The 26723-nt window shown below is 42.4% G+C and overlaps 1 protein-coding gene across 17 annotated transcripts in view; it reads right to left on the reverse strand.

Moving 5' to 3' along the window:
• Positions 1-26723, reverse strand: part of dlg1a (discs large MAGUK scaffold protein 1a) — a 161306-nt gene that overhangs the window by 75109 nt on the left and 59474 nt on the right. For 10 of the 17 annotated variants that reach the window (XM_066709590.1, XM_066709589.1, XM_066709596.1 and 7 more), the window contains exon 4: positions 15361-15525. In XM_066709590.1, the coding sequence (XP_066565687.1) occupies positions 15361-15525 (165 nt within the window). Of the gene's footprint in view, positions 1-9127; positions 9236-15360; positions 15526-26723 lie in introns of all 17 variants that reach the window. The other 7 variants (XM_066709598.1, XM_066709595.1, XM_066709588.1 and 4 more) reach the window with 1 other exon arrangement.

Consider the following 26723-nt stretch of genomic DNA (forward strand, 5'->3'; position numbering starts at 1 on the left):
TGCGTATAAGCTTAATATTTAACGGTGGCACCCCCCACCATACTTTTTTACCATGGTGTTGGCACGTTTATTTCTCCTCTAATTAATCAAACAAATAATTGCGTCTGAAGTGCGTGAGTTTAAACTGCCACCTTCCACTCGGAAAGGCACCCACAGTTAAATGTCCCATGCAAGCATCCGTAGCTCTCCCTCTGAGGCAGGAAACGGGAGTGTAACTCTGGGAGACGTACTGTACACATCCAGGTGGTGGAAGGTTCTACTACTACCTTGAAAAGGTTAATCGGAGACATTGCAAATGCTTCAACGTTCAGTGCAAGCAGCAGCAGATCTGTGCTAAGAATGGCACCGGGTTCACACACACAACTGAGCATGTCTTTGCTTCCAATGGAAGCCAATCTGTTTTAGGCTTTTATTTCCTTGTTCAAAAGGGCCTAAACCTGCCAATTGTGCACCCAAGCACGCCTGTCCATCTCGGGACAAGCCTGGCGGCGGCTGCAGATTTATTCTCAGTGACTAATGCGTTCTAAATGGACAGCATTACTCCCAAGCGTGGACTTGAGCACATGATATACCGAGCGGAAAAGTCTGGTCAGCTCATCTTGGCAGCAGTTGGCGTAGATGAATCGCAGAGAGACTCTTCCAGGCCTCCCTCCACTTTGACGGACAGGAGACACTGAGGCAAGTGGTTTTCAGCCTCCCTTTCACCCTCCCCTACTTGAAAGCTTTGAGGTCAAAAGGCTAAAAGGTCATCCACAATGAGTGAAGCTTTTGGGTTGCCAGTAGGCGCTATCCATTTCAGCACTGTGGGCACAGCTATCCAATGGGCACAGTGCAGAGGTGCCTCACAGGAAGGTACAGCAGCACCAGAGGAAGCCCACTTGGGATTTCAGAAGCACGCCGATAGGCACTAGATTTTTTTGTTAATTTCTATTTTTCCTCTTTGATGATGGAATGAGTCACAGAGGCTGGCAGGCAACTGGACAGGCAACGGAGACAGTTCGTGAGAAAGCTGAACTTTAAATTCTGCATTGCTGCCACCTTTCCATTAGCGTGAAAGAGTAGCGATTAGAGCCACATGGGAGGCCTCAAGCTCATACCAGCCTTTATCACTTATAGTGATTATTAAATAAAAAAAAAAAAAGTGCACACTGACGCCAACCACTTAAAGAAGAGCACCACCGTCTCCCCTGGGTTCTGACTTGTTCAGTTTTTAAAGGATTTTCCCATTATCCCTTTCATACCTCCAGTGGACAGGCACTCACCTGATTTAACGTAGGAAGGCCGTCTCCCTCTGCAGCAGACGTGAAACGCTCAATAGCCAGATCATACTATGAATTCCTAAACGATCAAAAGAATTTGCAAATGTACCTCCGCTGAGGACATTTGGGTCTCTCATGAAGGGAGCACTTGGTGTGGGACCAACACAGAGGGACAACTGGGTGACATTTTTAATTGCATCTGCGGCTCAAGGACACACCCCGAATAAAGGCAGTTTCAAGATTGGGGCAAAGTCACGTCTGTGCCATTCTCCTCCCTCCCTGCAGTTCCAGAACTCTCCGGGAAGATTTTACACAGGAGAAAACTCCCTGTAATTGCCACTGTCTGGAGCTTCAAGGCCAAATGCATTTTAGTTGTAAACAAGCATAGTTCTTTGAAGATAAACTACATGTACTATATATATATATATATATATATATATATATATATATATATTTTTTTTTTTTTTTTTTTTTTTTTTTGCTCCACCACCTTTACAACATTCATCACAGGCAATAGCCCACCCCCCCTCACAACTCAAACACAGTTTCCATTCTCTAACAGTAAAAAGGTATTTTGAATTATTTTCCTATATTAAAAAAACATATCCATCTTTTGGACTAATTTACTTGTCTGCCTTAAAGCAAAACCAGTCCATCTGTCTAAATGCTTTAATTAAAAATAAAAATGTTTTCAACACATGTACATTTATTATGAGGATTGGAAACAAATTGAACCACTATTAATTATAACCTTCAGTGTGTGAGCCATTTAATTCAATTGTCATTAAATAAATGTTTCCTCCTTATGTCCCATCGATCATGGTCTTTCGCTGGATTTTAAGCTTTTAAAGTTTTCACAGGCAAGTTATGTCACGGACAGGGGAAGAGAAACATGCCAACACACACACATACTCAGACATGTACACACTGTTTTGTTGGCCCGGAGGAGTGTGCCATCATGCCCATTGCTCTTAGGATTAACACACAGCCTTTGCCCCCTTTGAGCTCATCTCCACCAGCGACACCACATTCATGCCTCCCTTTAAATCAGCTAACCAGCCATCAGTCACGTTGGAGAGAGACAGACGAACCCTCGGCCTGTAACTTCCACAAGGTAAACAGCGTCTCATTAAAGCAGCGCTTTGCTACGTGGTGGGAGGAAGGGGGTTGCCCACTAAATTCTAATAAACACCCTCGGTAAAAAAAAACATCGTCGCGGAGTGTCAGGCGGCAAGGCATACTGAACAGGCTTTTTATTACGTATATTTTTATGCTAAAAGTATCGAGATTACTGCAGTGCACGTAGCATTGCAGCACTCATGTGTCCTCGAGCCTATCACACTGCCAGTGCTGGGCTCTGCAATGGGCTCCGAACACTAACTGCTCACACACACACACCCTGCATCAATTAGACTCGAGTCTTGACAGAACGCTCAGCTCTATAGGACCCCCACTGTCCACGGTCTGATAAGCGACTTACACACACAAACATGCAAAAAAAACTATAATAGATAGATGGAAATAAAAGGTGTAACCTGCATTTCAGCCTGACATGACACTCGCTCCTATGTTACAACGCAGGGGATTCTGCGGTTATCCTCCAAGTGCGATTCAGCCGATTACCAGCTTTGGTGCCAGGTTGTCATGGCAATAGCTGGATGGGGAACACAATGCACAAGCAACTTGAAGGCTGCGTTGTCATTTCTTGCCTTAAAAGAAATGTAGGCTATTATTAGTAAACGAAGAGTCTAATTCAATATGGGCAGTGGTAGTACAAACGGACCTGACCTTGTAACGACAGACACAAAACACAAAGTAGTACATCTGTAGAAGAACATCACTGTTCTACTGAATAGGCAGCAGGTTTTTAAATGGAATAATTGATATAAAAATATATTGGTATGAAACGTAACATTTAAAGTAAAATAATTCTGCTTGCCTGTCAGTTATTTATCATTATTCCCGTGCCATTAGCAGTAAAGTTTAGTTGGATTGTGCATGGCTCAGAATTGTATTGATTTAGGGGTCAGCAACTGAACAAAACAAAATCAGAAAAGTTTCTTTCATTCAACCAGAGTAGATTTTGCATTGTTCCAAAACTGCTTTTTGGATCAAACAAAAGGCTGTGCAATGAAGAAACAGATATTCAAAATGGACCATTATGCAGAAGCAAACCCCAACCCCCCCCCCCCAAATCTTCCTCTACCTTATTACGAACAATCTGAAGGAATAGTATTTCTTTTAATTATGCGAAGATTAACTTCTGCCACCACAGCCTTCAAATCTTTAGTAGATAACCAGCCCACCTAAAGCACTTTCCTGTACATTCAGAATCACAGTCATCAGCCTTCACAATATTCACAGAGACCTGGGTGTCAGCATACGTAGAGCTATTAAAACTGGAAATGATTTCTCTTAAATTACTACAACACTGAAGCAAAACACCCAGTGCATGGGCTGAGTTAAGGTTAACGTTGTGGACGGACTGCAAAAACACTGCTGGCATGCTCCGGAAAAAACTTGCAAAGAGTTAAATCGGCAGTCCATTATGGAGATGCTTTTCTCATTGCGTTGCAGAGCCCAGGAGGCACAAAGCACCAAGCTCATTGATTTTTCGAAATGTCACTGTGTTGTGTTCAGATCCTGAGAACATTACTACTGTATTCCCCAAGGCTGTTGCATGATTTGGATGAACTTATGGAAGAACACCCCCCCACCACACACACACACACAAAACTGATGTTTTCCTGAGAAAAGGCTGTGCTCAGTTCCAGATTACTACCAACAACAAAAACAGGCAAATACATTAAAGACAGTTTAAAGAAATAGATCAACCAAAGCACTCATTTTTGCAAGACCTTATCCTTCAATTGGCATCTATTCAGAACCATAATTCCTCAATTAAAAAAAAAAAAAAAAAAAAACTAAGAGCAAAGACTGGAATAAAAATGCCTAGCAGCAAAATGTCAAGCTTCAGCAATTTCAGATTTACTTTTCTTTCTTTCATTCTGTTAACAGCCACACCGAGTGAGCATGCAAGGCAATGATCTGAACCGTCCCTGGTACCTAACAACGGCTCACATTCCAATTAATCCTCCCCAGATCGCCCGCTGACTGGCTGCTGTGACAGATAACCTACCAACAAGTGCAGATGCAGCCGCTTCGTTCTCCTTAAGCTCCTGATTAAGCGTCTCCCCATTTTTTTAGCATACCACACTGACGCGAGCATCTCGTGTGCAGAGTTCCTCCGAGTTTCCCCGGTGTACCGACGGCAGCGGTGGTGGCAGTGGCAGCAGGTCTCTGTGATTGATCGCACTGTGAGTCTGCACGGCCCATAGAGCTGGGGTGGCAGGCTGTCACTATCGCCTCAGTAACACAGGGCTTTGAGGAAGGAAGGATGGAGAGGGAGGAAAAGAAAACTAAAACTAAAAAAAAAAAAAAAGGATCCCAGACCTCTGTTTCTTATTCCCACTTTGTCTCTAAGGTGCGTGTGGCTGTGATTGTGCCGGCCTGCACTAAGTCAGGTCTGCCTCATTTTGGTTTCGGCTGGGAACTTTAAAATAAGGATTCCCAAGCATGAACCGTTCCCCTAGTGGATCCCTGCTCACAGAGATGATTGATATCGTTACAGCACACAGCCCAGTCTGGAGTCTGAAAAACAATATAGATTAAAAAAAAAAAAATGTTCTGTCTGCTATGAATTCTTCAGAGGATTTCTCTCAACACCCCCCCTCTTCCTCCTTTCTCCTTTTTCAGCCTTCTGCCAGACAAGACCTATAGCCCAGCCCCAGCTGACGCGATTACAGATGAAGTGGTAAATGTATTGTTCAGCTGCATCTGATTTCCAGGCAAACAAAAAAAAAAAAAAAAGGACTGGGAACAACAACAAAAAAAACTCAAGAAAGGTATAACAAGCCTGGCACGGCCACGCAAGGTGCCAGTCCTCCGCTCCTCCTGCCCTTTAATGAGTCAGCAAATGAAGCTCCCAGAACGCTGACTAAATAATGCTGCGCTTGTTCAGTAATTCTGTCAGCCCGCAGCGCCAGAGCAGACTGGAGCGAGGCATCCTTCACTGTAATGAAAGGTTGCAGCGTGAGATAGAGCCAGCAGTTTTTATTTTTTCTTCGGCTGCTTCCCCCTCTATCTCCTGTGTTCAGATTTTTCTGTATGTGTTTTTATTTATCTTCTACCTTCACCCCATTAACCTCCGCTTCTTGTTCTCTTAAATAGCATCCTACATTCGGCTACTTTTCCCTGCATCACTATTCCCTCTCTGCTACTGCTGCTGCAGAGAGGGGGAAATAAAGTAAGAGGCAAAAATAGAAAAAAAACCCACAAGAAAAGCCGTCGTGACTCTGCCATGCTTCCCTCAAGCTTTATATATTTATTTTCTATTATCTTTCTATTCAAAGCCTAACTGCAATGCTTCAAAGAAAATGTGTTCCAAAGGCTTATAACATTAAAAAAAAAAAAAAAAAAGAAAGATAGCTTATTTTGATAACCAGCTTTGGTTTAAGGTTCTAAGCACCTAATCTATAATGAACGCATACAGCTAATCTTCAAACACCACCACTTGCTTTGACTGGGCAATCTGTTAATAACAACTCAAATTAGCTTGTTTTGTAGGGCTTCTCTTCTAACCTCACTGCTGGTAAAGTCTGTTGGGAGCTTAATACCCATGAGGAAATTGAAGCCTTAGGAAGGATTCTCAAATTTCCCTGACAGGGTACGCGGAAAACCTCTGAATTATACATTAAAAACATAAATGGGGGTCCGTCTTCTGACATCCTCGTACCGTACCAGAAAACGAGCTGCCACCAGTTGCGCACTGCTTCACTGCTAAGGAGAAAACACTTGTTGTGTATGTGGGGTGAAGTGTTCAACAAACAGTATAAGACCCCAGTGTGTCCGAGATCAGAGCATGGTCTGTATGCATCAAACTGTACGTGTGGGAGCTGCCCAGGGTGCTGAATTCGTGTTTGCTTTTAGGTCTTCACACATTTGCAAGTGAGGTCAGGGCGGCCATTTCCAAAACCGAGGGAACAGAGTGAGGCACCGGAGAAACATCAAGATGCATCTTGAGGTTGAACAGTATTTGCAGAGATATAAGTGTAATATATTTCAGTCACTGTTAAGGAGCCGAACTGGGTGTAAAGTCTTGAGAAAAACACTCCCACCTGCTCCCTTGGATGTGGCTTCAATATACAGTTGGTGTCTTTCTTGCAGCTGCCATAGATGAAGAAAATAGAGAGCATGAACACCTCACATCCTGCCTGAACTCACCCCACCCCTGTGCCTGTGATTTATGAGCTTGTAGCAGCACAGTTTTAAAAGTCTCAAAAATGTGACACTGCATTTTGTGGAACAGGGACAAGTCAGGAGAGCCAACCATTTATCTTGCATAACGCTACAGACAATACAAGAGTAGTGTGTAGTGTGCTTTAAATTATGTATGCATTTCTTTATTTTCAGTGCTTTAACAAACTACGGCACATTCCCTGACTGCAGCCATCAGATCATCTGCCAATCATCCCCTAATGGACCACCCCATTAGCTTAATAATAGTGAGTAACAGGGCCGTTAAGTGCTTTTCATGTTTCACCTTGGGATGCTCGCACAGCACAAGGAATTCAGGACCTCCTGGTGGACCCTTTGCTGGTGTTGCATAATTATGGAAGAAAAAAGGAAAAATAAAATGGAAAGAAAAACACCCCTCCCACAGGCTCAACTGTCCTGGCTCCCAAGGCAGCTCACACAAGTTAAGTTTTCCCAGCATACACCACACAGGACCCACGGTTTCTGAACCCACAGGAAAACGGGAGACTCCCACCATGCACCTCATTGACCCACTTCAGGTGCTATTCAGCATCAGCGCCTGCCCCATTTCATTTAGAGGGCACATTTCCATATAGCCATAAAGAATATCATCCTATCTGATTTTAAAAATAGTAATAATAATCATGTTCCATCGCACAAAACTGTTTTAAAGCTTGCCCGCTCTTTCTCTCATGTAGATTCACTGCTCTACAGACCCTAGAATTTATTTAAAGTCTCACAGCTCATTAAAGCGCTCTATTGAGACGTCTGCACTGCAGTACTCGGTCCCCGAGATGGCTTGAAGGGGAGATAACCTCTGACAGTCTCATCCGCCCACACCTCCTCACACAGACAGGAACCAGCATGGCCGCCAGTCAACTGTCAGGGAGACCAGAACGACAGGACCACCCGTCAGTCCCCTCGGAAGGGGAGCACGCTCTTCCATTCCCACGACTCCGCTCCCTCACCTAGCCATCGCGAAGGTCGGGAAGAATGAAATGTCAAGCATCTAAAAGGAAGCTGTAATTCACCCTGGTAATCAAGATGCATCGGAGAAGCTGACAGTGATCAAAGAGAGACCGTGGCGTGCAGCTCAAAATGTGTGCGACATAGAGACATGGTAACACAGCCTCGGCCACCCCCAGGCCAATGCCCACTGACCACAGAGACTGTTTACTAACCAACAGACCCTGAGAATATGGTTATAGATCAACATAGTCGCAATAATATATAAAGGTCTGATCTCCGTCAATTGACTCTCTTTACACTGTGACACCTTTAATAAAACTGAAGGGATGGAAGGGCCAGAAAATATGTTCCTAAACAGCAGAGCAGGATAACTGGGAAGTGTGTGTTTGTGTGTGTGTGTGTGTGGTGTGTTTGAGAGAGAGAGAGAGAGTGTGAGTGTGCACGCGCAGGCTCATTTATCTCAAGGTTACGGTACAGCAATTAGGCTCCAATTGCATTACCACCATTAAGCCGACCTGGATTGCCAAGTGCCAGAAAAGGCTATTCATCTGAATGAATGAAAACCAGACATGACCACAAAAAATCCTAAAAAGCAGTTTATGAAAAAAGCATATATACATATTTGCAAACATGGAGAGGGGACATGATACCCGTGGCCACACGGAAGTCCCCCCTTGGTGTCCCTGAGAACGCAGGAGGGGCAAAAACAAAGCATGCTTCAGCATTTCTTTCCCCTGAGCTTGGACAAACATTTGCTTCAATACTTACAATCCCATCCTCCTTCTTACAAGTGGCCCTCCAAATCTTTGTAGCGAATGCCCAGATTAGTTCTTCAAGCAGGTGCTGGCTTATGAGCAAACCCATGTTTACACCCTTTTAAAAATGCACCTGTGCCCACACAGGCAATAACCCATACCAACATTACTCTTCTAATCTAGTTTTTAGACATGCATATGGAAAGAAAACTGCTGCTTCAGAACTAAATGTTTAGTCCAACAGTTTCATACACTGGAAGAAAGAGTACAGGGACAGCATTACAGAAGGTCACCACACTTTCTCCCAACACTAAAACCCACAGGCCATTCAGCACATCAAAAAGAACAAGAAGCTCACCCCACAGCCCAGACAGTACACAAACACAACACCACTCAAGAAATACGATCACAAACGCATACTTTGGAACCGGCAGCCACAAATGATTTGCGTTCAAGAACATCTCTACAACAGGAAGCTACAACTGCAAGCTCTCATGCACTGAGACGCATCTGCCACCTAGAGCACTGCAAAGCGTACTACTACAAGACCCAGTTCAGCCACACAACAGAGATGCACGTAGGCGTTTCGGAGATGCTGATGCTGCTGCTGCTGCTTCCTCACGTCAAAAGCAAGGTGGCAACGATAACCAGCAAGCAAACAAATGACAAACCACTTCAAAAACAGTCTGACAAAGGCAGCCAGAACCGAGACAGGTTCACCAAGTCTACCATACAACACATAACATTAGCTTCTACGTTAAAGAAAATAATAATAAATACATAAACAGAAAATGCCAGCAACACCACATTCCACAGTCGGGTAGTTACCTGTGAGAGGGACCCGTTTTGTGTGTACAAGGCCGGCAGAACGGAAGCAGGGACCTCATCGCTGCCTAAAGCCGACGGGCCGTCGAAGATGCATTCCAGGGACTCTACCTACAGAGGGGTCAGGTTACTGCAGCTGAGGTCTCTGAGGCACAGCCCAACACAGCGCGCACGCACAGGTGCAGAGACCACACCGTGCACTCAATAAAAACACGCAGCCGCAGCAGCACAGAGTACTGGACTAACAGGAACATACAGTATTACTGTGATCCATTGTTACGATTTACTTTTAAGTGAATCTGGAAGACAGGTAGCTAAATGACAGGAGGGAGAGCTGGCACATTTTCAAGGGTTAAAATGCATAAGACAGAAGTATCAGAGAAATATAAGATACAATCTTCTGTGTTCATTGCAATATATTAAAACTTTTTGCAGTTCAAACCTTTCACGGAGACCAGATGAAGAGACTGGATATTGGACAACATTTACACTTAATGATAGTAATGAATTACAGGCGGGGTGACCTACATTTACACATGCAGACACAGCTATCTCAGATTTTTTTCTACTTGCAAATAAAACCTTCCTCTTGGGAACAGGAGCCACTGCACTAGGAAGCAGATGTGAAGAACCACAGAAAAAACAACAAGCCACACCCTTCAGATGTAAAATGTAGAACAGTGGAGCGCATGATTTCTACACCGAAAGTGGAGGGATGGCCAAAAGTATTTCACGACAAAATAGGGGGACACTGAATCACTTTCACAGAATGAGGAAAAATGGTTTGGAATTGGCAAGCTTCCAGACTCTTCGATGCATTTATTTATTTATTTATTTATGCACTTCAAAAGGAGAGAGTCCTCCACACTGCGATTCACGATTCGAGTCCCAGGGGGCTGTGCGCTGAGGAGGAAGCTGGGTATATCCTGGTGCACATCGCATGGCTGTGTGAGCGACCGTGACATCGCCAGCGTCGCCACAGAGAGTGTTTACCAGTACCGTGCGCTCGCACACAGGTCAGCTGTGCCCAGCAACCTGGGGAGCTTCAAGATGTTAACTCCATCTGTTTTGGCAAGTGAAGGGGAGCATCACTGTGCTACAAAATAAAGGCAGTTGTTTTGGAAGGAGATATAAATAGCCCTTATAGAAATGCGTGAACCCTAAATTTAAATAAATATAGAAAAGATAATGGTCAGTCAGAGACGAACTGTGCCGACGAAAAAAAGACTTGAAACATCCTACTAAAGTTCAATTTTTAAATCATGCATGATAGTATCCTTTCAATTTTGAGGGTAAACTTTTTTGTTTCTTTGCAGATTAACCCGTCTTTTCAGTACGTCATCCTTCCACAGCAGAAGACTTGAACCTGCTGCATTACTCTGGGATTCTCCACACTGATTTGGGGCGAGGCGCTAAATCAACTGCATGAGTAACAAAAGCAGCAGAAGAAAGCAGCTGAAGGGGCAGGTGAAGCGAGTAGTCTGTTAATAATTAAACGCATTAAACAGCAGCAGCAAATCTAGTCTCGCATTTAGGTTAGTCATCAGGAGGGTTCACATTTTTAAATAGCATCACTGGACCACAAGGTGGAGCCAGAAGCTTAGTCTCTGAGAGGGCAAAGCACATTCTTCTTCTATTGCTAGTGTCATTCAGCTCGGTGAATGTCAACTTCTAAAGTAATATTATATTTAATATCCGTTACCTACTATTTGTGTTTTTTTCCAAGATCAAATTAATGTTTCTTAATTAGTAGATAGGAAGCTTGCATGCAATCTCCAAAAAATAATGAGCATTCATTGTTATCTGGTATGATAAGTCCTACACACACTTGCACTCACTCACTTCCCTGCTACCTGAGAAACTGTCAGGAAAATGCACTACAAAGGTCAGGCTCTCCCCTCCACCATCACCCCCCCTTTCCACTCTGATCAGCCACTTTCAATTGTGCTCTATATTAAAAAAGAAAAGTGATCCAAATTGATCCCTCTCATTAACCGTGGAGCGGTGCTCTACTCTCCGAAGCACAAGTTGGTAATACCTGTGGTGTCTTTCATGTCAACACTAGGCAAATGGAGCCAGTTCTACATTCACTAAGAGGAATGGCTGATTTACTATTTGTCAGCTTTGGAAAGAAAGTGTAAACTTTGCCTGTATGTGAGCAGGTGTTAAGAAAAAGGGGAGTGGGTCACTGTAGTACAATAAAAATTAAATGAAAAATGAAAAGCAAATGAAAAGAAATGGAAGGTGGGGATCACAGTGAGAAATCTAATGAGGAACGCCACGGCTGCTGATTGCCGACCTGCTCTGGTGGTACTATATTGGAGCACGACTATCAAGAGCTGGCCTTATAGTGAAATGTGATCTAAGAGTTCCAGGGCTACAAATATCAGCTGGTGAATAGCAAGTCGTGGCTTCCCAGATTCTACAAGCTGTGCAAGCAACTATATTTGAAACTCCCCATCCGTCCGTGCAAACAGCACTCCGAATAAAATGAGCAGCGGGAAAGACTCACAGCTGGTACTGGCTCCTCTGAAAGGTTTGACTGGTGCCACAATATAGCCTTGTTTCTGTCACCGTGTAGTAGTGTCACGATGAGATGTGCCATCAAATGTTTAGTCCCCAGATCAAGAAAGACTTGATTAAAAAAAATGCTTAAAGTAGAAAAATTACCAAAACAAAGCTAAAGTCACTAAGTGAAATTAGTAGTAGTAGTAGTTATAGTTGAAGTAGTAAGAATGGAGCTTATTAATTAATACACCCATCCAATGTTGGTTTTATAATGCTGACATTGGCAAAGCATAGTTGAAGCTTTCCGCAATGTCTTACTGACCTTTGCTGACACTAGAACTTTCTAGAGAAAACCGTCTAAAATACTTTGTGCCAAAAAAAGATCAAAAGCAAAAAGGCTGAAGAAAAACAGAATTAGCATAATCCAGCAACACTGCTCTCCAAGTCCACCTGCTGTACGCTCTAAATAAAAGTGTTCACTTGTAAATGTAGGAGGCTGGTACAGGACACGATTCTGCAGCCCATGAAGGCTACTACACATTATGCAATGAAGATGTCTTATGGATGTTACAGTGCCTAGAGCATGATCATTTTTTGCAGCGTGACAAAAAACACACTGGAGAGAAAATCACACTGACAAGGGTGAACTGCAGCCAGCGGTTCTATAATATCGTTGCATGCAGTGGAATTGAACTACATGCTGTCATTCGAGGGTCAGAGTTTAAAATAAGGAGAATGGACTGAAAATGACTACTGTACTGTAGCTGCCTTGCTGCTAGCCTGGCCAAGTCTATGGATTGGATCCCTACTGTGAAACTGCAGAAATGTGCACCTCTAAACCCTGGTTCACATGACAAGTGTTGAAACTATTTCCTATTGGGACTCAGAGCGAGACAAAACCAAAATGAGACTGGTCTGGAGGATGGTGCACAATTGGTTCTTTTGGCAAACATTTATTTTAATAGGTGTTACCTAGGCTGAAGGCTGGACTGGGAGGAATACACGGCCTCGACCCACCAGGCTGGGATGGGCTGAGAAGAGTCCTGCCCTGCTGGAATGGGTAGCTCATTAAGGCCTTGCTCCTTGACCTTGCAAGTTATTGTCCTCGTGAGCCCACATGGAAATGCCATGCTGGGAAAGACAGCATGAGAGAAGCTAGGTGTTTGATCAATCAAATAAATACATGTATTTTAATATAATTAATTAATGCAATGTAAATACAATTCTGTGATGAATGGCGTCGGTCAGAGACAGTCCCAGGCTGGGGACCCGTATAAAAGCCACATCTGCTGAGCTCTGCCATTTGGCTGAGGGTGAGTGAAGCAGACAGGCTGGAATTAACGGCAGCCACCCGTGTGAATCCACTGCTGAAAAAACCCAGGACTTTTTACTGCTCCACAGGACTGTTAAGGACACAGGGAAAAACCAAATGAATCCTTTGTGTCCCCTTCAGGGACCTGGAGCTTAAAATGATTATATATTAGGGCCTGACAGATGTATCGGAGCACCAATATTATTGTCCGATATTGGCCTTTTACAGACATATCTGTATCGGCACATATTCCACCTATAATGCACAGATATATTTTCTCAAACTACTGTCTAAATATTTTTTCTATTTACCATAAAAATCTTTTGTCAGACTTCAGACAATAAATACATACATGTTTATTTGTTTTAAAAGTCGTTATCATAATTTTTTTAACAGTCGTGGTGCTTAAGTTTTCGATGGAAGCTCCAACTCCGAGTAGAAGAATTGATGCTGTTAAGAAGGCTAAGAAGGGTGGTCACACCAAATATGGATTTGATGTAGATTTTTCTTCTGTTCACTCACTTTGCATTTAGTTAATTGATAAATATAATCTATTAACATGTCTATTTTTGAAAGCATTCTTACTTTACAGCATTTTTTCAAACCTGCCTAAAACTTTTCCACAGTACTGTATATTTTTAAAAACAAATGCAGCTGTGCTGTGCTGCCTGCACTATAACCTGGCCATGTGTGATCAGCAACAACACTATCTTTATTATTTGCACTAATGTATAGAACATGCTCATTTTTCTATTTGTGTGTGAAATTGCTAATATAACTTGGTCTTTGTTCTAATGCATAAAACATGCATATTTTTATATTTTTACTTATTTCTCCCTTATTCGGACTTATTTAATTTATTTTTACAATGTTTGATTTATGGTTATTTATGATGAAAATGGATGTCAAGTTTATTATGTAAAATGTAAAAATCCTGCCTTCAGTGGATATTTGACAATTTCTCTGACAGGGATAGATTTCAGGGATCAATGCTAGAAAATGTCTGTTTTGCATGCTAACCAAAAAAAGTAAATAGCCGATATATAATCAGGAATCAGGAAGTTAGTTAATCAGGAAATTTAGCTTACCAATTATCGGTATCGGAGCCAAAAAACCTGTATCGGTCGGGCTCTAATATATATACAGGGCAAAACACCCCAAGAACAAGCAGGAACTAAAGACAGCTACAGTACTACAGGCCTGGCAGAGCATCACCAGGGAAGAAACCCAGCATCTGCTGATGTCTATGGGTTCCAGACTTCAGGCAGTCATTGACTGCAATGGATTTGCCACCAAGTATTGAAACTCACAATTTAATTGATGATTATGTAAGTTTGTCCAAATACTTTTGAGCCACTAAAATTGGGGGGAACACATATAAAAATGGGCGTAATTCCTACACTGTTCACCCAATGTGGATGTAACTACCAGCAAATTAAAGATGAAAGTCTGCACTTAAAGTACATCAAGATTGTTTCCTTTCAAATCCATTGTGGTGGCGTACAGAGCCAAAATGATGACAATTGTGTCACTGTCCAAATATTTATGGACCTAACTGTGTGTGTGTGTAGCAGGTGAGAATAGCAAGGACAACAACTGGAGAGCAGAAATAACATTAGGTTTTCTTTACCAATTGAGAATGTCGTTAATAATTTACACGGCTGCTCTTGTGTTTCCAGGCATGGATTTAAAGAGCCAAGGTTTGCACTAAACTGTGGGCGCACAAACACAAACCACAACGTGAAACTGAGAAGGAAGGGCTTGCAAATAAATGTGTTTGTTTACAGCTGTACAAGTGAACTTACAAAGAAGCTGGAGCTCAGAGCACCAAGCATCCCCTTCACAGATCTCAGCCTGTATCTCTGTCAGCACCCTCCCCCTCAGCCTGACCTCGTGTTATTCCATGCCACTCCTTGCAATATTAATAAGCCTATATAAGGAAAATTTGACAGGAAATTTCTGCCCACTGGATTCAAGCCTATAAAGATGGGGCAGCTCTCTCTTCTTGGGTTTCAAAACCACTGAACAAAAAGTGTGACAAAAGACTATCCCCAGCTGCTTTCTATCCAGGGTTTCTCAACAGAGGACCCAGAACTCACTCCAAAACGTCACCACCGTCTGACTGCTCAGAACTCACAGTTGCAGTCGCACATTCCAAAGAATGCACTGCAGGGAATTCAGTCACCCAAAATTGTCACTTCTTTTGTGTGTGTGTGTGTGTGTGTGTGTGTGTAGGTGGACAGGGAGGGGTATGGGGGGGGGGGGGGGGGGGGGCTTAGACAAACTGTGCGGGACAGTTTTCACTGTTCATTAAATGTTACATATATAACAAACAAAATAAACATAATAATAATAATGAAATGCCAACAGGTAGCAGATGATAAGAAGAGTTGATAAGACACAGAGCCTTCCTTACCTTCATAGGGGAGATATGCGAGTGAGAGACGAAGCCGTGTACATTCTCAATCTGAGAGAGGTTCTTCTCCGACACGTGGACCAGCTCGGGCCCTTTCATCTCATTGGTGAGGTGTGGCGAACTGTGTTCCTGTGGAGGCGTGTCTTCATCTTGGTACCTGTATTTCTGAAAAACACAGGAGGCCCGGAGAGGAGAGAGTCAGACGAGACGGGCAGGAGAAAAACTAGCCAGACACAGACAGGACATGCATTGAGTAAGCCAAGAGGATGGACATAGACTGACACTTCTCTCCACATCCTATGCCATCCTGAAGGGGGGGTGGGATTTTTTCAGCAGTCAGTGGTTTCACTTGTTCCCCCAACTAAACTTTTCCGTTTTCAAAATCGAAAATCCAATTATAATCCCCCACTTTGAGGAGTCTGATCACTTCACCATTGCAATGAATCAATGGATACAAACCTTTTGTACACATTATTATAAAACCAAGTACCAAATTGCAACTCCTGGCTGTACAGTCCTTCCCTGGATTGTATCCATCTCAGTTTCAGATCTGGGCCTTCACGCGCATTTCAGACAAATTTAGTTTGATCGTTTATTAATTTGAGAATACAATTTATTGCAGCTGAACAGGAATGTCTTAATATATTTAAGTAGTGTACAAAGGAGAGGGGCTACAAAAGGTACAATGATATTCTGAGCCACCAAGGACAGAAGACTGGTGTTGTTATCATAATCATCACCACCACCATAAGATCACGATACAAAGCATTGTTAAAACTGTGGAACAATTCTGTAAAATGAAGCAAACCCCATTTCATTCAACACAATATTAAAAGTTAGGCATTTATGAATCCACTACCTAGCTGCTCTGGGCACCTAGCAACGCAGGGGTATAAACACAGGTATCTGATGCTGCCACATAAGATCAGAGATCACCTTCACTTCCTTGCTCCATCAAAACTAGTACCACAACTTTTCTTGCGGTTTTTGTTTGCTTGTTTGATGCAGAATGTCATATAACACTGCACTTCAAATGACACTGAAAAATGAGTTTTGCTTGCATATTTATGTATTTAATGTATTGGGGCCAATTAACTTACTGATGTGACAGAAGTTGACCCCAATGTGGAAGAAGCTGCATCAAAGCCTAGAACTTTCCATGTCACCAGAGTGAAATCCAGAAAAGTGGCAATGGAGAAACATCGTTCTTCGGAAAACAACAAATATCACACTAACAGTAATCTGCCAAAGCCTGGTGTGAGCGAGGAAATGCAATTGTTAACAGAGATGCCTTAATTTAGAAAAAGACTTTAATATGCATTGCCTAAAAAATAAAAATCCTCATCCTTAACGATTCCATCACAGCTCAGAGCCAACACCTCTGGAGAAATCCTCATTTCACAGCAAGGTGCTTAGACACCATGGAAAAGAGGCTGCTAAATAAAGCTAGAAAAAAAGGAACTGACAGTAGAATCAAGATATTAAGGAAAATAGCAGAAACCTTCCTAACTGGGGCAGACAGTCAGACAAGACAACTGAGCTTCATCACTGGGACAAAGTGGGTTCGTTCTTTTCTATATCGGTAAAGGATAATGGAAGGGATTTGCAGTGTTATATTATGTCAGAGTGCCCCAGGAGAACTGGATGCTGGGAAACGGAACAGCATGTCCCCTAGGCAGCCACGCTAGAAAGATGAGGGAGAGCAGCAAAAACAACAAACACTGATCCATTATAAGGTAGTAAAGGCAACCAGGGAGGGAGTCCTTCAGACCTATAAAATACCAGTTTCTTTTTCAATAGGCTACCAATAAAATGTGTGCGTGCACACATGTGTGTGGAGCCACCACTGCATGGTTAAAGTGTGCACATGAACAAAACCATTTACTGTGTCAGTACAGTGCGTCCCCGTCCCCCCCCCCGGCAGGATGAGGACAGGCAGTGTACAGATGGATCGGTTACTTTAAGTACAGTTCTGCAGCTTATGGAGAGGCACGGGAGCAAACAACGGGGCTCAGGTAGGAGTTGGAGGAGCAGTGTAGGAACACACACTTCACTGGAGTCATGGGAGAATATACTGACAACGGATTTGGTTCAATAGAATTCTGTAATCATTACTGTCCACTCTCCTTCCATTGTGTCATCACCTAGCCACACCGCTTTATCCGAGAATAAAAGAATAGTCGAGAAGACCTACATCCTCTCTACCTCTCCACTGCACAACACACAAGCAATTTGATAGAAAAAATGAACAAAGGGGAAATATTCAGCCATTTAGTATTGCTCGTTTCCATTCTAAACACAGTCAAAGGTTTTTAACAGGCTCTTCATGTTTAGATAAATACATGGCAAAATCATTAGGCTGAAAAAAGCTTGGTGTGCTGTCTAATGAAAAGTATCCTTTAAAAACCTTCTTATTATAATCGCAAAATGTTGCCAGACTATTACTTGCCTGTATAAATTAAAGACCTCCCATAAAACGTATTGAAACATAAGAGATTTATAGGGAGCTGCATTAAAATGTCAAGTTAAAGCAACAAAATATACCGGCATAAGAATAATCACTGCAACAAATCTGTTTTTACATATATATAACTAATTCCATCATCAGATAAATTGTGCAACACTTACTGAACCAGTAATCACTGATTGCATACCATTTAGATTACATTTTTGTTCAATGCATTTGTTATTTATTTTAAATGTGGTAACTAATTTAAGGGCTTTTCCTCAGATGGCTGCTGGTTTTGGTTCCAGAAAAGGCGTCTCCACATAAACACAACCAATAGTGATGACAAAACATTTTGATTTGAGAAGATTTGAAGTTGAACAGAAAAATCACGTCAGATGGTGATGTAGAAATGGTTTCTCTCTACTCCAGACCCTAGATTGTGACTGGAGGATTTTGGGGAGGCTATTACATTGCTCACTGCTCTACTGCTCAAGTTTATGGCGAACAGCCGGTCCCTGCTGTGGAGAGGGTAATTACCTCCAGCTCGCAGTGAATTCCTTCACTTTGTATCGCAAAGCCCGATGCTTCAAACACACTCAGAAGTCGTATCCTTTCATTGGGAGGTGACAAGAAAAGTGGGTCACATATGGCAAACAAGTACAAAGTTCAATGCGTCTATCATCTGCCCCGCAAGCAGGCTTTGATGAAGACTTATAATTATTATAAAAAGAAAAGGAAAACTGATAATTATTTATGTATTATTCTTTATTTAGTTCCCTTGGCAAATGCAGAGTCCACAGGAATAATGAAACCATACTTTACAGATTTACAACTTTGAGAAAGTATAGCTATTTGAGTAACACAGTTGCAGTACTTGGAGTAAAACTTCATTCCCTTTAGTTCAGAACTCTTCCCAAAACTGACCCATTTATGAAAGCCTGCCAAAACAGTAGCGCAAGTAGATTCAAGGAGACCAGGCTGTGGGTGGGGAGAAAACAAGCCCTGGTCGTGGAGTGGTCCCTGTGCAATATGTTTCTGAGATTTATGGAGCAATCAATGTATGACTGTCAAACTTTGAATTCAAAGCTACAGGGGCCACAACTTTGAAAAGACTGAAAGGTATCGATTGACTGTAAAGTAATGTATTCACAGTGTTAAATACTTATCATCTTTCCACTTATTTTTATTTCTTTCTACACTAATATTGATTCCCACCAGTCTCTGTCTCTCCTCAGGGGAGGGCTAATGTCCAGGTTCCCTCACAATAACCAGAGGAAAAGGCTATATTCTTCTACAGGTAACACTGTCTCCTCTGCACACATCACTTCAGATGTGAAAAGATGTGCTCAGAGGATTTTCTGCCAGGGTCTTGCAGGATGTGCTATACAATGAGAGGACACTGGGTCAGGGCAGGCTCTTTTCATCAGCACTCTTTTGTCACACTTTTTGTCCCCCAGAATTCAATATTTACGTTTAAGTGAAATCTGCAATATGGCTCTGCAAACCTGCCCCTGTGGAGCCATGTTCCTGTGGATTTCTCAGATTCCTTTAAATACTCAACAGAGTAGCGTTACATCTGCTGGAAAATAATAACTTGTACCAATTGAACAAATGAGCAAGACAAATTCATACTTTAAGGAGAATTACAAATAAATAAATAAATCTTGCTGGAATGCACAAGATCCCTAGAAAACTCTTGTGCATGGATTAAAAAAAAAGAAAAAGAAAAAAAAACTCAGATCAAAGCTTCAGCACATTCAGAACATCATTTAACAAAACTCCCCCCTAGCTGTCAGGTCTCATCAACCCTGGTCCCCAGGCAAACTTCAGAGGATCTCGGAGCCGTCTCTCAGAGCCGTTTAAGGTTCAGGTGCTGCGAGAATGCTCAGCTCTCTGACATGGTTCTATTGGAACAAATTCATTTCAGGACATTCTGAACTGTCTGAGCTCAAATAGTCTACTGAGGTAAAGCCTTGGACAATGGGGGGTGAGTAATACAATAAAGGATTGGTTTTAGCAAGTAAGTCTAAAAGGTTACAGTCAAAGTAAGTGACTGCTTAAAATTAGATACTGGAATAAAACTATAGATGTCTAGAGAGTATTAACCTTTATTAGCATTTAGTGCATTTCAGTAAAAAGTACTGAACATACACACTATTACTTTATGTGCAGAACACAGAAAGTACAGTTGCCACATGAACATTAGCAATTTGAAATGTTATTTTATATTGTGTTCTTATACTGCCTTTACTTATAGAGAAGTTAAATACATATTAAATAAAAGGATATTCCTACATATTAGAGGCATACGGTCACACAGTCCCATAGCACGGATACCCAAACACACACTTCTGCCTGAGGAATCCTCATCCCAGGACCTTCGTTCAGCCAATCAGTCCTGTCCATATATCCTGGTTATTTATTTCAAACACAGAAAAACAAGCTTCCGAGTTCAGGGAAGTTCCAACACTGCAAATAGTGGAGAAGAAACCTACACTGGCCTGATGAACACCAGAAACAAGCATTTTGAGAGAAAATAAATGTAAATATCTCACTTGCCCTGCTGAGCTCAGGTGACCCACGGTACACCTGTGTGCACCGGTGTATCCACTCAATATCTCAATTGAACAGAATTCAGTCCAGGCCAACACAGTCAAAAGAAGACACGCCTGTAAAACCCTCGCCTGGGAGAAAGAGGTGTGTAAATAGCAGTGCTTCAAAAACACTGGCATGATCATAATTGTTCTTGTCATTATAATTATATAAATTAACCTCTTCCACTCGCCTATAGAAATCCTTCCACTGCAACCTTCAGCCCTTCACAAACCTGTGACATCGCAACAGCGTCATCTCCTAGCAAGCCGAGCTTTCAGCTTCACTGACCTGCCTGTGGTACATGTGCTTTGACTTCACTATATTCAAGAGATCGTTCTGTTTGGAAACTTTTCTTCACACTTTTGGGTCAATGCTTTTCAAAAGACTTTCAGCTAGAAAGCCAAGTCGAAGATGAAGATAACAACGGAGAATAGAATCGTCATAAGCAGCTTTGTAAACGAGGGAATGCACATTCCACGTCTCAATCAGGATAAGTAGTCGAGACGAGTTGTTTTTGCTTCCTGAAAACACATTGCATCTTTTTTATTTTTATTTAATTGTGTAAAGAGAAGTGAGGTTTGAATGGCCTCAATGAAGAGTAAGATCAGTTGTCTCATTGCCATGGGCTGTGCTTGTCTCTGGGGGTTTGGGTCAGTCGAATACATGGAGCATACACAAACGCATACAGGAGGAATTAAGATCCTGTCTGTTTTTTTTTTTAGACATTTAGTACAAAGTATCAGCACCTGACATGCCCGGCAACTCTGTGCATTTGTCTTCTCTATTTTTTATTCGTCTCTTGAAACAATTTATAAAAATTGAAAAGGCAAAAAAAAAAAAAAAAAAAAAAAAAAAAAACAGGCCTATAGCCTAGGAGAGCCTACATTTAACACACAGCATCATTAAACTGATTTTAAAAAAACATGTACAGTTCACTCTTATATGGTTTGCCAGGTTCTCCTCGCGAATATACATTTAATCTCAGATAAGAATATACAGCAGGGATCTCCAGGGAAACAGGCTGTCAAAGTCACCTGATCAGGGGGTGAGAGGCTCAGGGAGTGTGTGCATTTAATTTATTTTCTCACGAATCACAACTTGCAGAACTTGTTAACTATCTGCAGAATCCATATACTCAGGAAACATCCAGGAAAGACACAGCAGGGGTGGGGGGGGGTATCAATTCTCATATAGCATTGAGCAAAATATCCAGTAAAGCATTTTGTAAGTAACTGCGTATCAACACTGATTTAAGAGAGTGTACTCCGGTCATCTAACTCTATTTAATCCATGTTTTATAACATCACTGTTGTGCGCTACCCAGGTTAAGAGATAAATGGGCGCAAATTCAGCTGTGACAAAATTCTGACAAATTCAAACATCTGGACTGTTTTTCTTGCTTCTGTGTGTGAGCACAAGTTTGTTCACCTATTATTTCTGGTGTTATGATTGACATGTTAAAACGGTCTTTCGAACACTGCTACCTGGCTAAGCAAGTCTTAGTACAAATAAGAGGGGGGGGAAGTTAATCGATTTTTATAATACTAAATCTGCACATTTTACCATGTTCAAGATTGAGGTAGCATCCTGTACTGAATAGAATCAGTATGTTCCCTTTCTAATGATTAAAAAAAAAAATGTAATAAGGAAAAGCCTGGTTAACTATAGATTGAGGGGGCAGCAATTGTCCCTATAAATTACAGGTATTGTTTTCCACAGATGTACAGCAGTGTGCTCTTTTGCAGTCACTGCTTCTTCTGAAGTCTGCTGGGTTCACACCTGGTTTGTTGGCAAGGGGACCGGGGGGATAGCCTACAATAAACCTTCAGTGATGTAAATGCTACAAAAATGAGCAGTGATAGTCGATGATGGACAGTTACATATCAATATACTATTTATTTTTTTAAACATGATAATTATATATCACCATCAGCCTATATCTATCCACTGCTGCACAAAGGTCTCCACAAGATATTTCCCCCTGCTTTGATCTATACCTTCCCCTTTCTTTGGGGAATTTTGTTTTACATCCGATGCTCATGAAAGTAGGTGCCTGGTTAGTCTATACGACACAATAAAGCTCTTGTAAAGCATAAGTAGTTTCCTGCTATGTTCTGACTCACAGCACAAGATGTGCAGGAACATATGGGGCAAAGGGAAGGTTCCTGTGTGTGGAGCCCACGTGGTCTGCACAGAGCTGTGGCCACCGCAGGCCCCCATCTCTGCCCCAGCGCACAGCCAGCGTGGCTCTGCAACACAACATGCAGAATCTCTTCAGCCCCAGAAACACAACAGGGCTGCTGGTCAGCCTGTCTGCAAACAAGAGCAGCACAATGGCCCTCAACAATTATATAACCTTTTTGGAAAAAAGTTCATTTTGTAAATTGTACAGAATGTATTTTATGTTTTTGTTAATTTATATAAACCTACAAGAGTTAGGAAACATAAACTGAGGGCAAGAAAAACCACAAAGAAACCAAGGAGATAAAAAGGAGAACAAGTCTCGATTTAATTTTGCACATAGGTGGCCACAAGAGCTCTTACTTCCTGGGCAGAAAGCAGGAGCATTTCCTCCAGAGCCAGTGGAGTGGAAGCAGTCGGCAGTAACTCTCACAGTTACACTCTGCGCTGCAGTGATTTAGCGCTCTTGAATGACCTAAAAACACTGCTGACACTTCCAGCACTTATGAGATGTATATTGTGCTGGGCCAATTACAGATGGCAATGGCGCTTCACCTGAGGACAGAAAGACTGTGTTGCTCTCACAGGCCCCAGAGCAAAGGTGCGAGGAAGTGGGAGAAACTGGACGGCTTAATCTGCAGGGAGAGAAACCACCCAACTGCTTTCCTGAATAAAGTCTGAGAAGAGAGTCTCTCTCTCTCTCTCTCTCTCTCTCTCTCTCTCTCTCTCTCAGGTCCCAGGCCAATAAAACTTGCACAAAAGGTTTAATTTAAGGGAAAATTATTGTATAGCAAGAGGCCTGGTAGTTTTAAGAACTGTAGTACAATAGATTGGTAAACAGGTAGCCCCAACCTATGCGCCAACAACAGATCTTCCCAAACAAGCAGACAACTTTGCCCATTCCTCATTTACCAACTTCTTTAACGCATTTGGGCACCGTGCTAATCCCAATACACACTGTAAACCCTTTGTATAGAGAACAGACTTGGATGTCTGACTCCAGCATTAAAGTAGCAAGTAAAACCCCTTTAAATAGCGACATTTTCAGCTATTTATAGAAATGTACCCACTTCCTCAGGTCTAACACTGGCAGTTATAGGAGGTCTATCACATTTGCTGGATTGTGGCCCTTGAGGAACCAAATTTGAGAGGAGGAGAAGAAAAAAAAGAAACTCAAATCCAGTAACTCAAAAGAACTTCAAAGAGATCAGGAACTAGTCTGAGGCTATCCAACTGGAGTCTCTCTCACAGCGTAGTCACCCATCTACCTTCACATCAGCTCTGAACAAAACCGGTTACTCTACTCTTTCAGATGGGGTTTCAATTTCATTGATTAACCCACATACAGCGGGAGGAAAATAGGGATACATTCACCTGGCAAGTGAACAAGAGTGAGAAATCCTGAATACGTGAATTCCTCTCCTCTCAACAGGTGAATCTCTACATCCGAACCCCCTTTCACCTCACAGTGTGGATTAAATATTTACCCGTACAAACTCCTGCAGCTGTTTCTCAATTTTTTTTCGTTCCACAGCCCAAACCAACAAACAATCACGCGATTGTTCCCTCCCGATTCTGGGTCAATCCGAATGCTCACAGTGCAGAAAAAGTGTACTTTCCCTTACCTTCAGGCAAGGGTTAACTTCAAAATGGCATATAAAGCAGAAATAGGAGCATCAGTAAGAGCAAGGTGACCATACACACCAAGCACCTTTGCAGCACAATAACTGAAAATTACAAAAATGGATTTTCAGAAGCTTGCTTTCCACATTATAATGGGGCCAGCAGCTCCCCCATTCTGTATCGGCTCCATTAGCGGTTTTATTATTACAGGGGGGTGTGCTGAAGTGAGCAGGGCTTGGTTTAAAGTACCAAAGCAAGAGGACCAAACCGATGAAATGGCATGATCACAAAGCTGCTCGCCTGACTGCTCTGTTGTTGTCAACACTGAATAAATGCAAGAAAATGGCCTATTTTAAATTAATTAACAGTAGTGGTTTATTCCAGTGCGTAAACAGGTTTTAAAAGATTAAATGCAACCCCTCCACCACCACCACCAATTCCCCCAACAAAATGAGATCAAGTCACGGATGAGTTTCGACATCAGTGGAGAAACCGAGAAGCAGCCCTGCGTGTTAACTCTGCTCATTTAAACTTGTCAGCCCAAACAGCCGCAGCTCTTGCGTTTGTCACTTGAGATAACCACATCTCTGAAACGCACGGCTGAGAGGATGGTGAAAAGGCATGGTAATGTGAGGAGAGAGGAGGCCTGGGCACCAGTGACACACAGCAGGCCCTGGCTGAGCTGAGGGAGGGAGACTGAGGAACCCACCCAGTACTGTCAAACCAAAACAAGTCACAGAGCTGCAGGGTACTCCCTGAAGATCTCTGCGAGGAATGTATATCAGCCTTTTGGGGCCGAATTGTCTACATATGACCCTGCGTCAGGTCACAAGCTGCCAATCGGGGTGTGTGTGTCGGCCGCTGTCATGTACATTTCACGGCCAGGCACTTACTTTAACAATACTGGGCTCTGCTGTCAAAGTTCCTGTCTCACCCCATTAAACCTACTGAACCGGATTACTTATCTGCCTTTGAATTCAAATTCCTACCCCCAGCACAGCACAGACTGCAATGACACGGGGGACAAAGACTGCTCGAATGTCCCGGTTGCCCCGTGTTACATCAATCAACCTAATGACAGGCCACTCAATACAACCACTTGTCCCAAGCCAGTTGTTATTGCCCAGCTTTTAGATCGCAGGTCATTTATAAACCAAACACATCTTAATTGATTTACATTTGTCACCAGGTTTTAGGTCTTTACACCAATAGAATCTAATACGGCTTGATAACAAATCAATAAGATGCTGTACCACACGTATCCTGAGAACAGAGCCGGATGCGTTAGAGGACTCTGGATTAGGCTCAGTGCATTCTAATAGATCTGTCCTTCTTTGCTCATTCAGACAAAGAAGTGGGGAGAGTTTGGTGAACCCCCTGCCAAATCGCAAGCATCCAGGAGGAAGCAGAGGCCAGTACAGCCAAAGTTTTCCAATGATGACCATGGAAAATCACAATGTAATTAAGCTTCTAGCCAACGCTGGATTTACAAGGTTAGTAGCAGACAAATGAATGTCAAGACCAAGGCAGATGGGAGGAGAATAGATAAATAAAGGAAATGGGGATTTGTCGGTTTCAGAGTTAGAACCTGCATGATCTATATGCAAGACCTGTTAACATCATCCAGGTCAAAAGACAGAGCAGGCAAACATGATATTACACGAGAACAGCAAGACTGATATTTTTCTCACCCTCTCTCTCACATCAAGTTCAGCTCCTCTTCTCTAGAGAGCCAGCAAATGCTCCCAAAAGCAAACAGTGTGACTATCACAAGGCTTTTCACTGAATTCAATTAAACCAAATAGAAATTCCCCTTCAAAACCACACTTAAAAACATGACTGGCTTCCAACACGGATTTCATTGATTTTTAAACACTTTTTAGTTATTTAAAAGATCCTACTACCACCACCACCCTGCCTACACTCACCCATTAATTAAAATCTCCAACAAACCCTTCACATTATGCAAAATAAATAAAAGCACACGCCACTGTTTCACATCAGTCTTTGGACATGTTCACGGCTGCCTTTTCCATGTTACCACTACCCTCTCAGCTTCTGAAGAATCTCTCGGCCAATTCATTAATATATTAATTTGTGCAACAAATGCGTTAGCTTATTCGCTGTGCAGCCTGTTGGAGCCGGTTGCTATTCCGAGTGCCTCAGTCCGGAGGAGCTGTACTTTATTGGAGACGGGAGCCCTGCATTGGGACTGTCGAGTGCTGCATTTCTCCAGCACGACCCCATTCTGCTGATGAGATTGAGCTGGAAATGTTTTATCACCCCCTCCAGCTTGACAGGACCCTGAGAGATGAGCAGAAAATGTAAATGGAAGTGACACTAATTTCAGAACGGGGAGCTGAAGTTGGTACTATGATAATAACAGGGATCTGGGATTACTAAACTCAATAGAAGCATTAATAATAATGTACTTAGTCTTTCTTTTTCTTTTTAACTGTACAGCCAGCTATGTGAGATACAAAGTCACATTACTACCATCACAGAGTGGTACTGC

The sequence above is a fragment of the Amia ocellicauda genome, chromosome 7, assembly GCF_036373705.1.
Source record: "Amia ocellicauda isolate fAmiCal2 chromosome 7, fAmiCal2.hap1, whole genome shotgun sequence".
Lineage (NCBI taxonomy): Eukaryota > Metazoa > Chordata > Actinopteri > Amiiformes > Amiidae > Amia > Amia ocellicauda.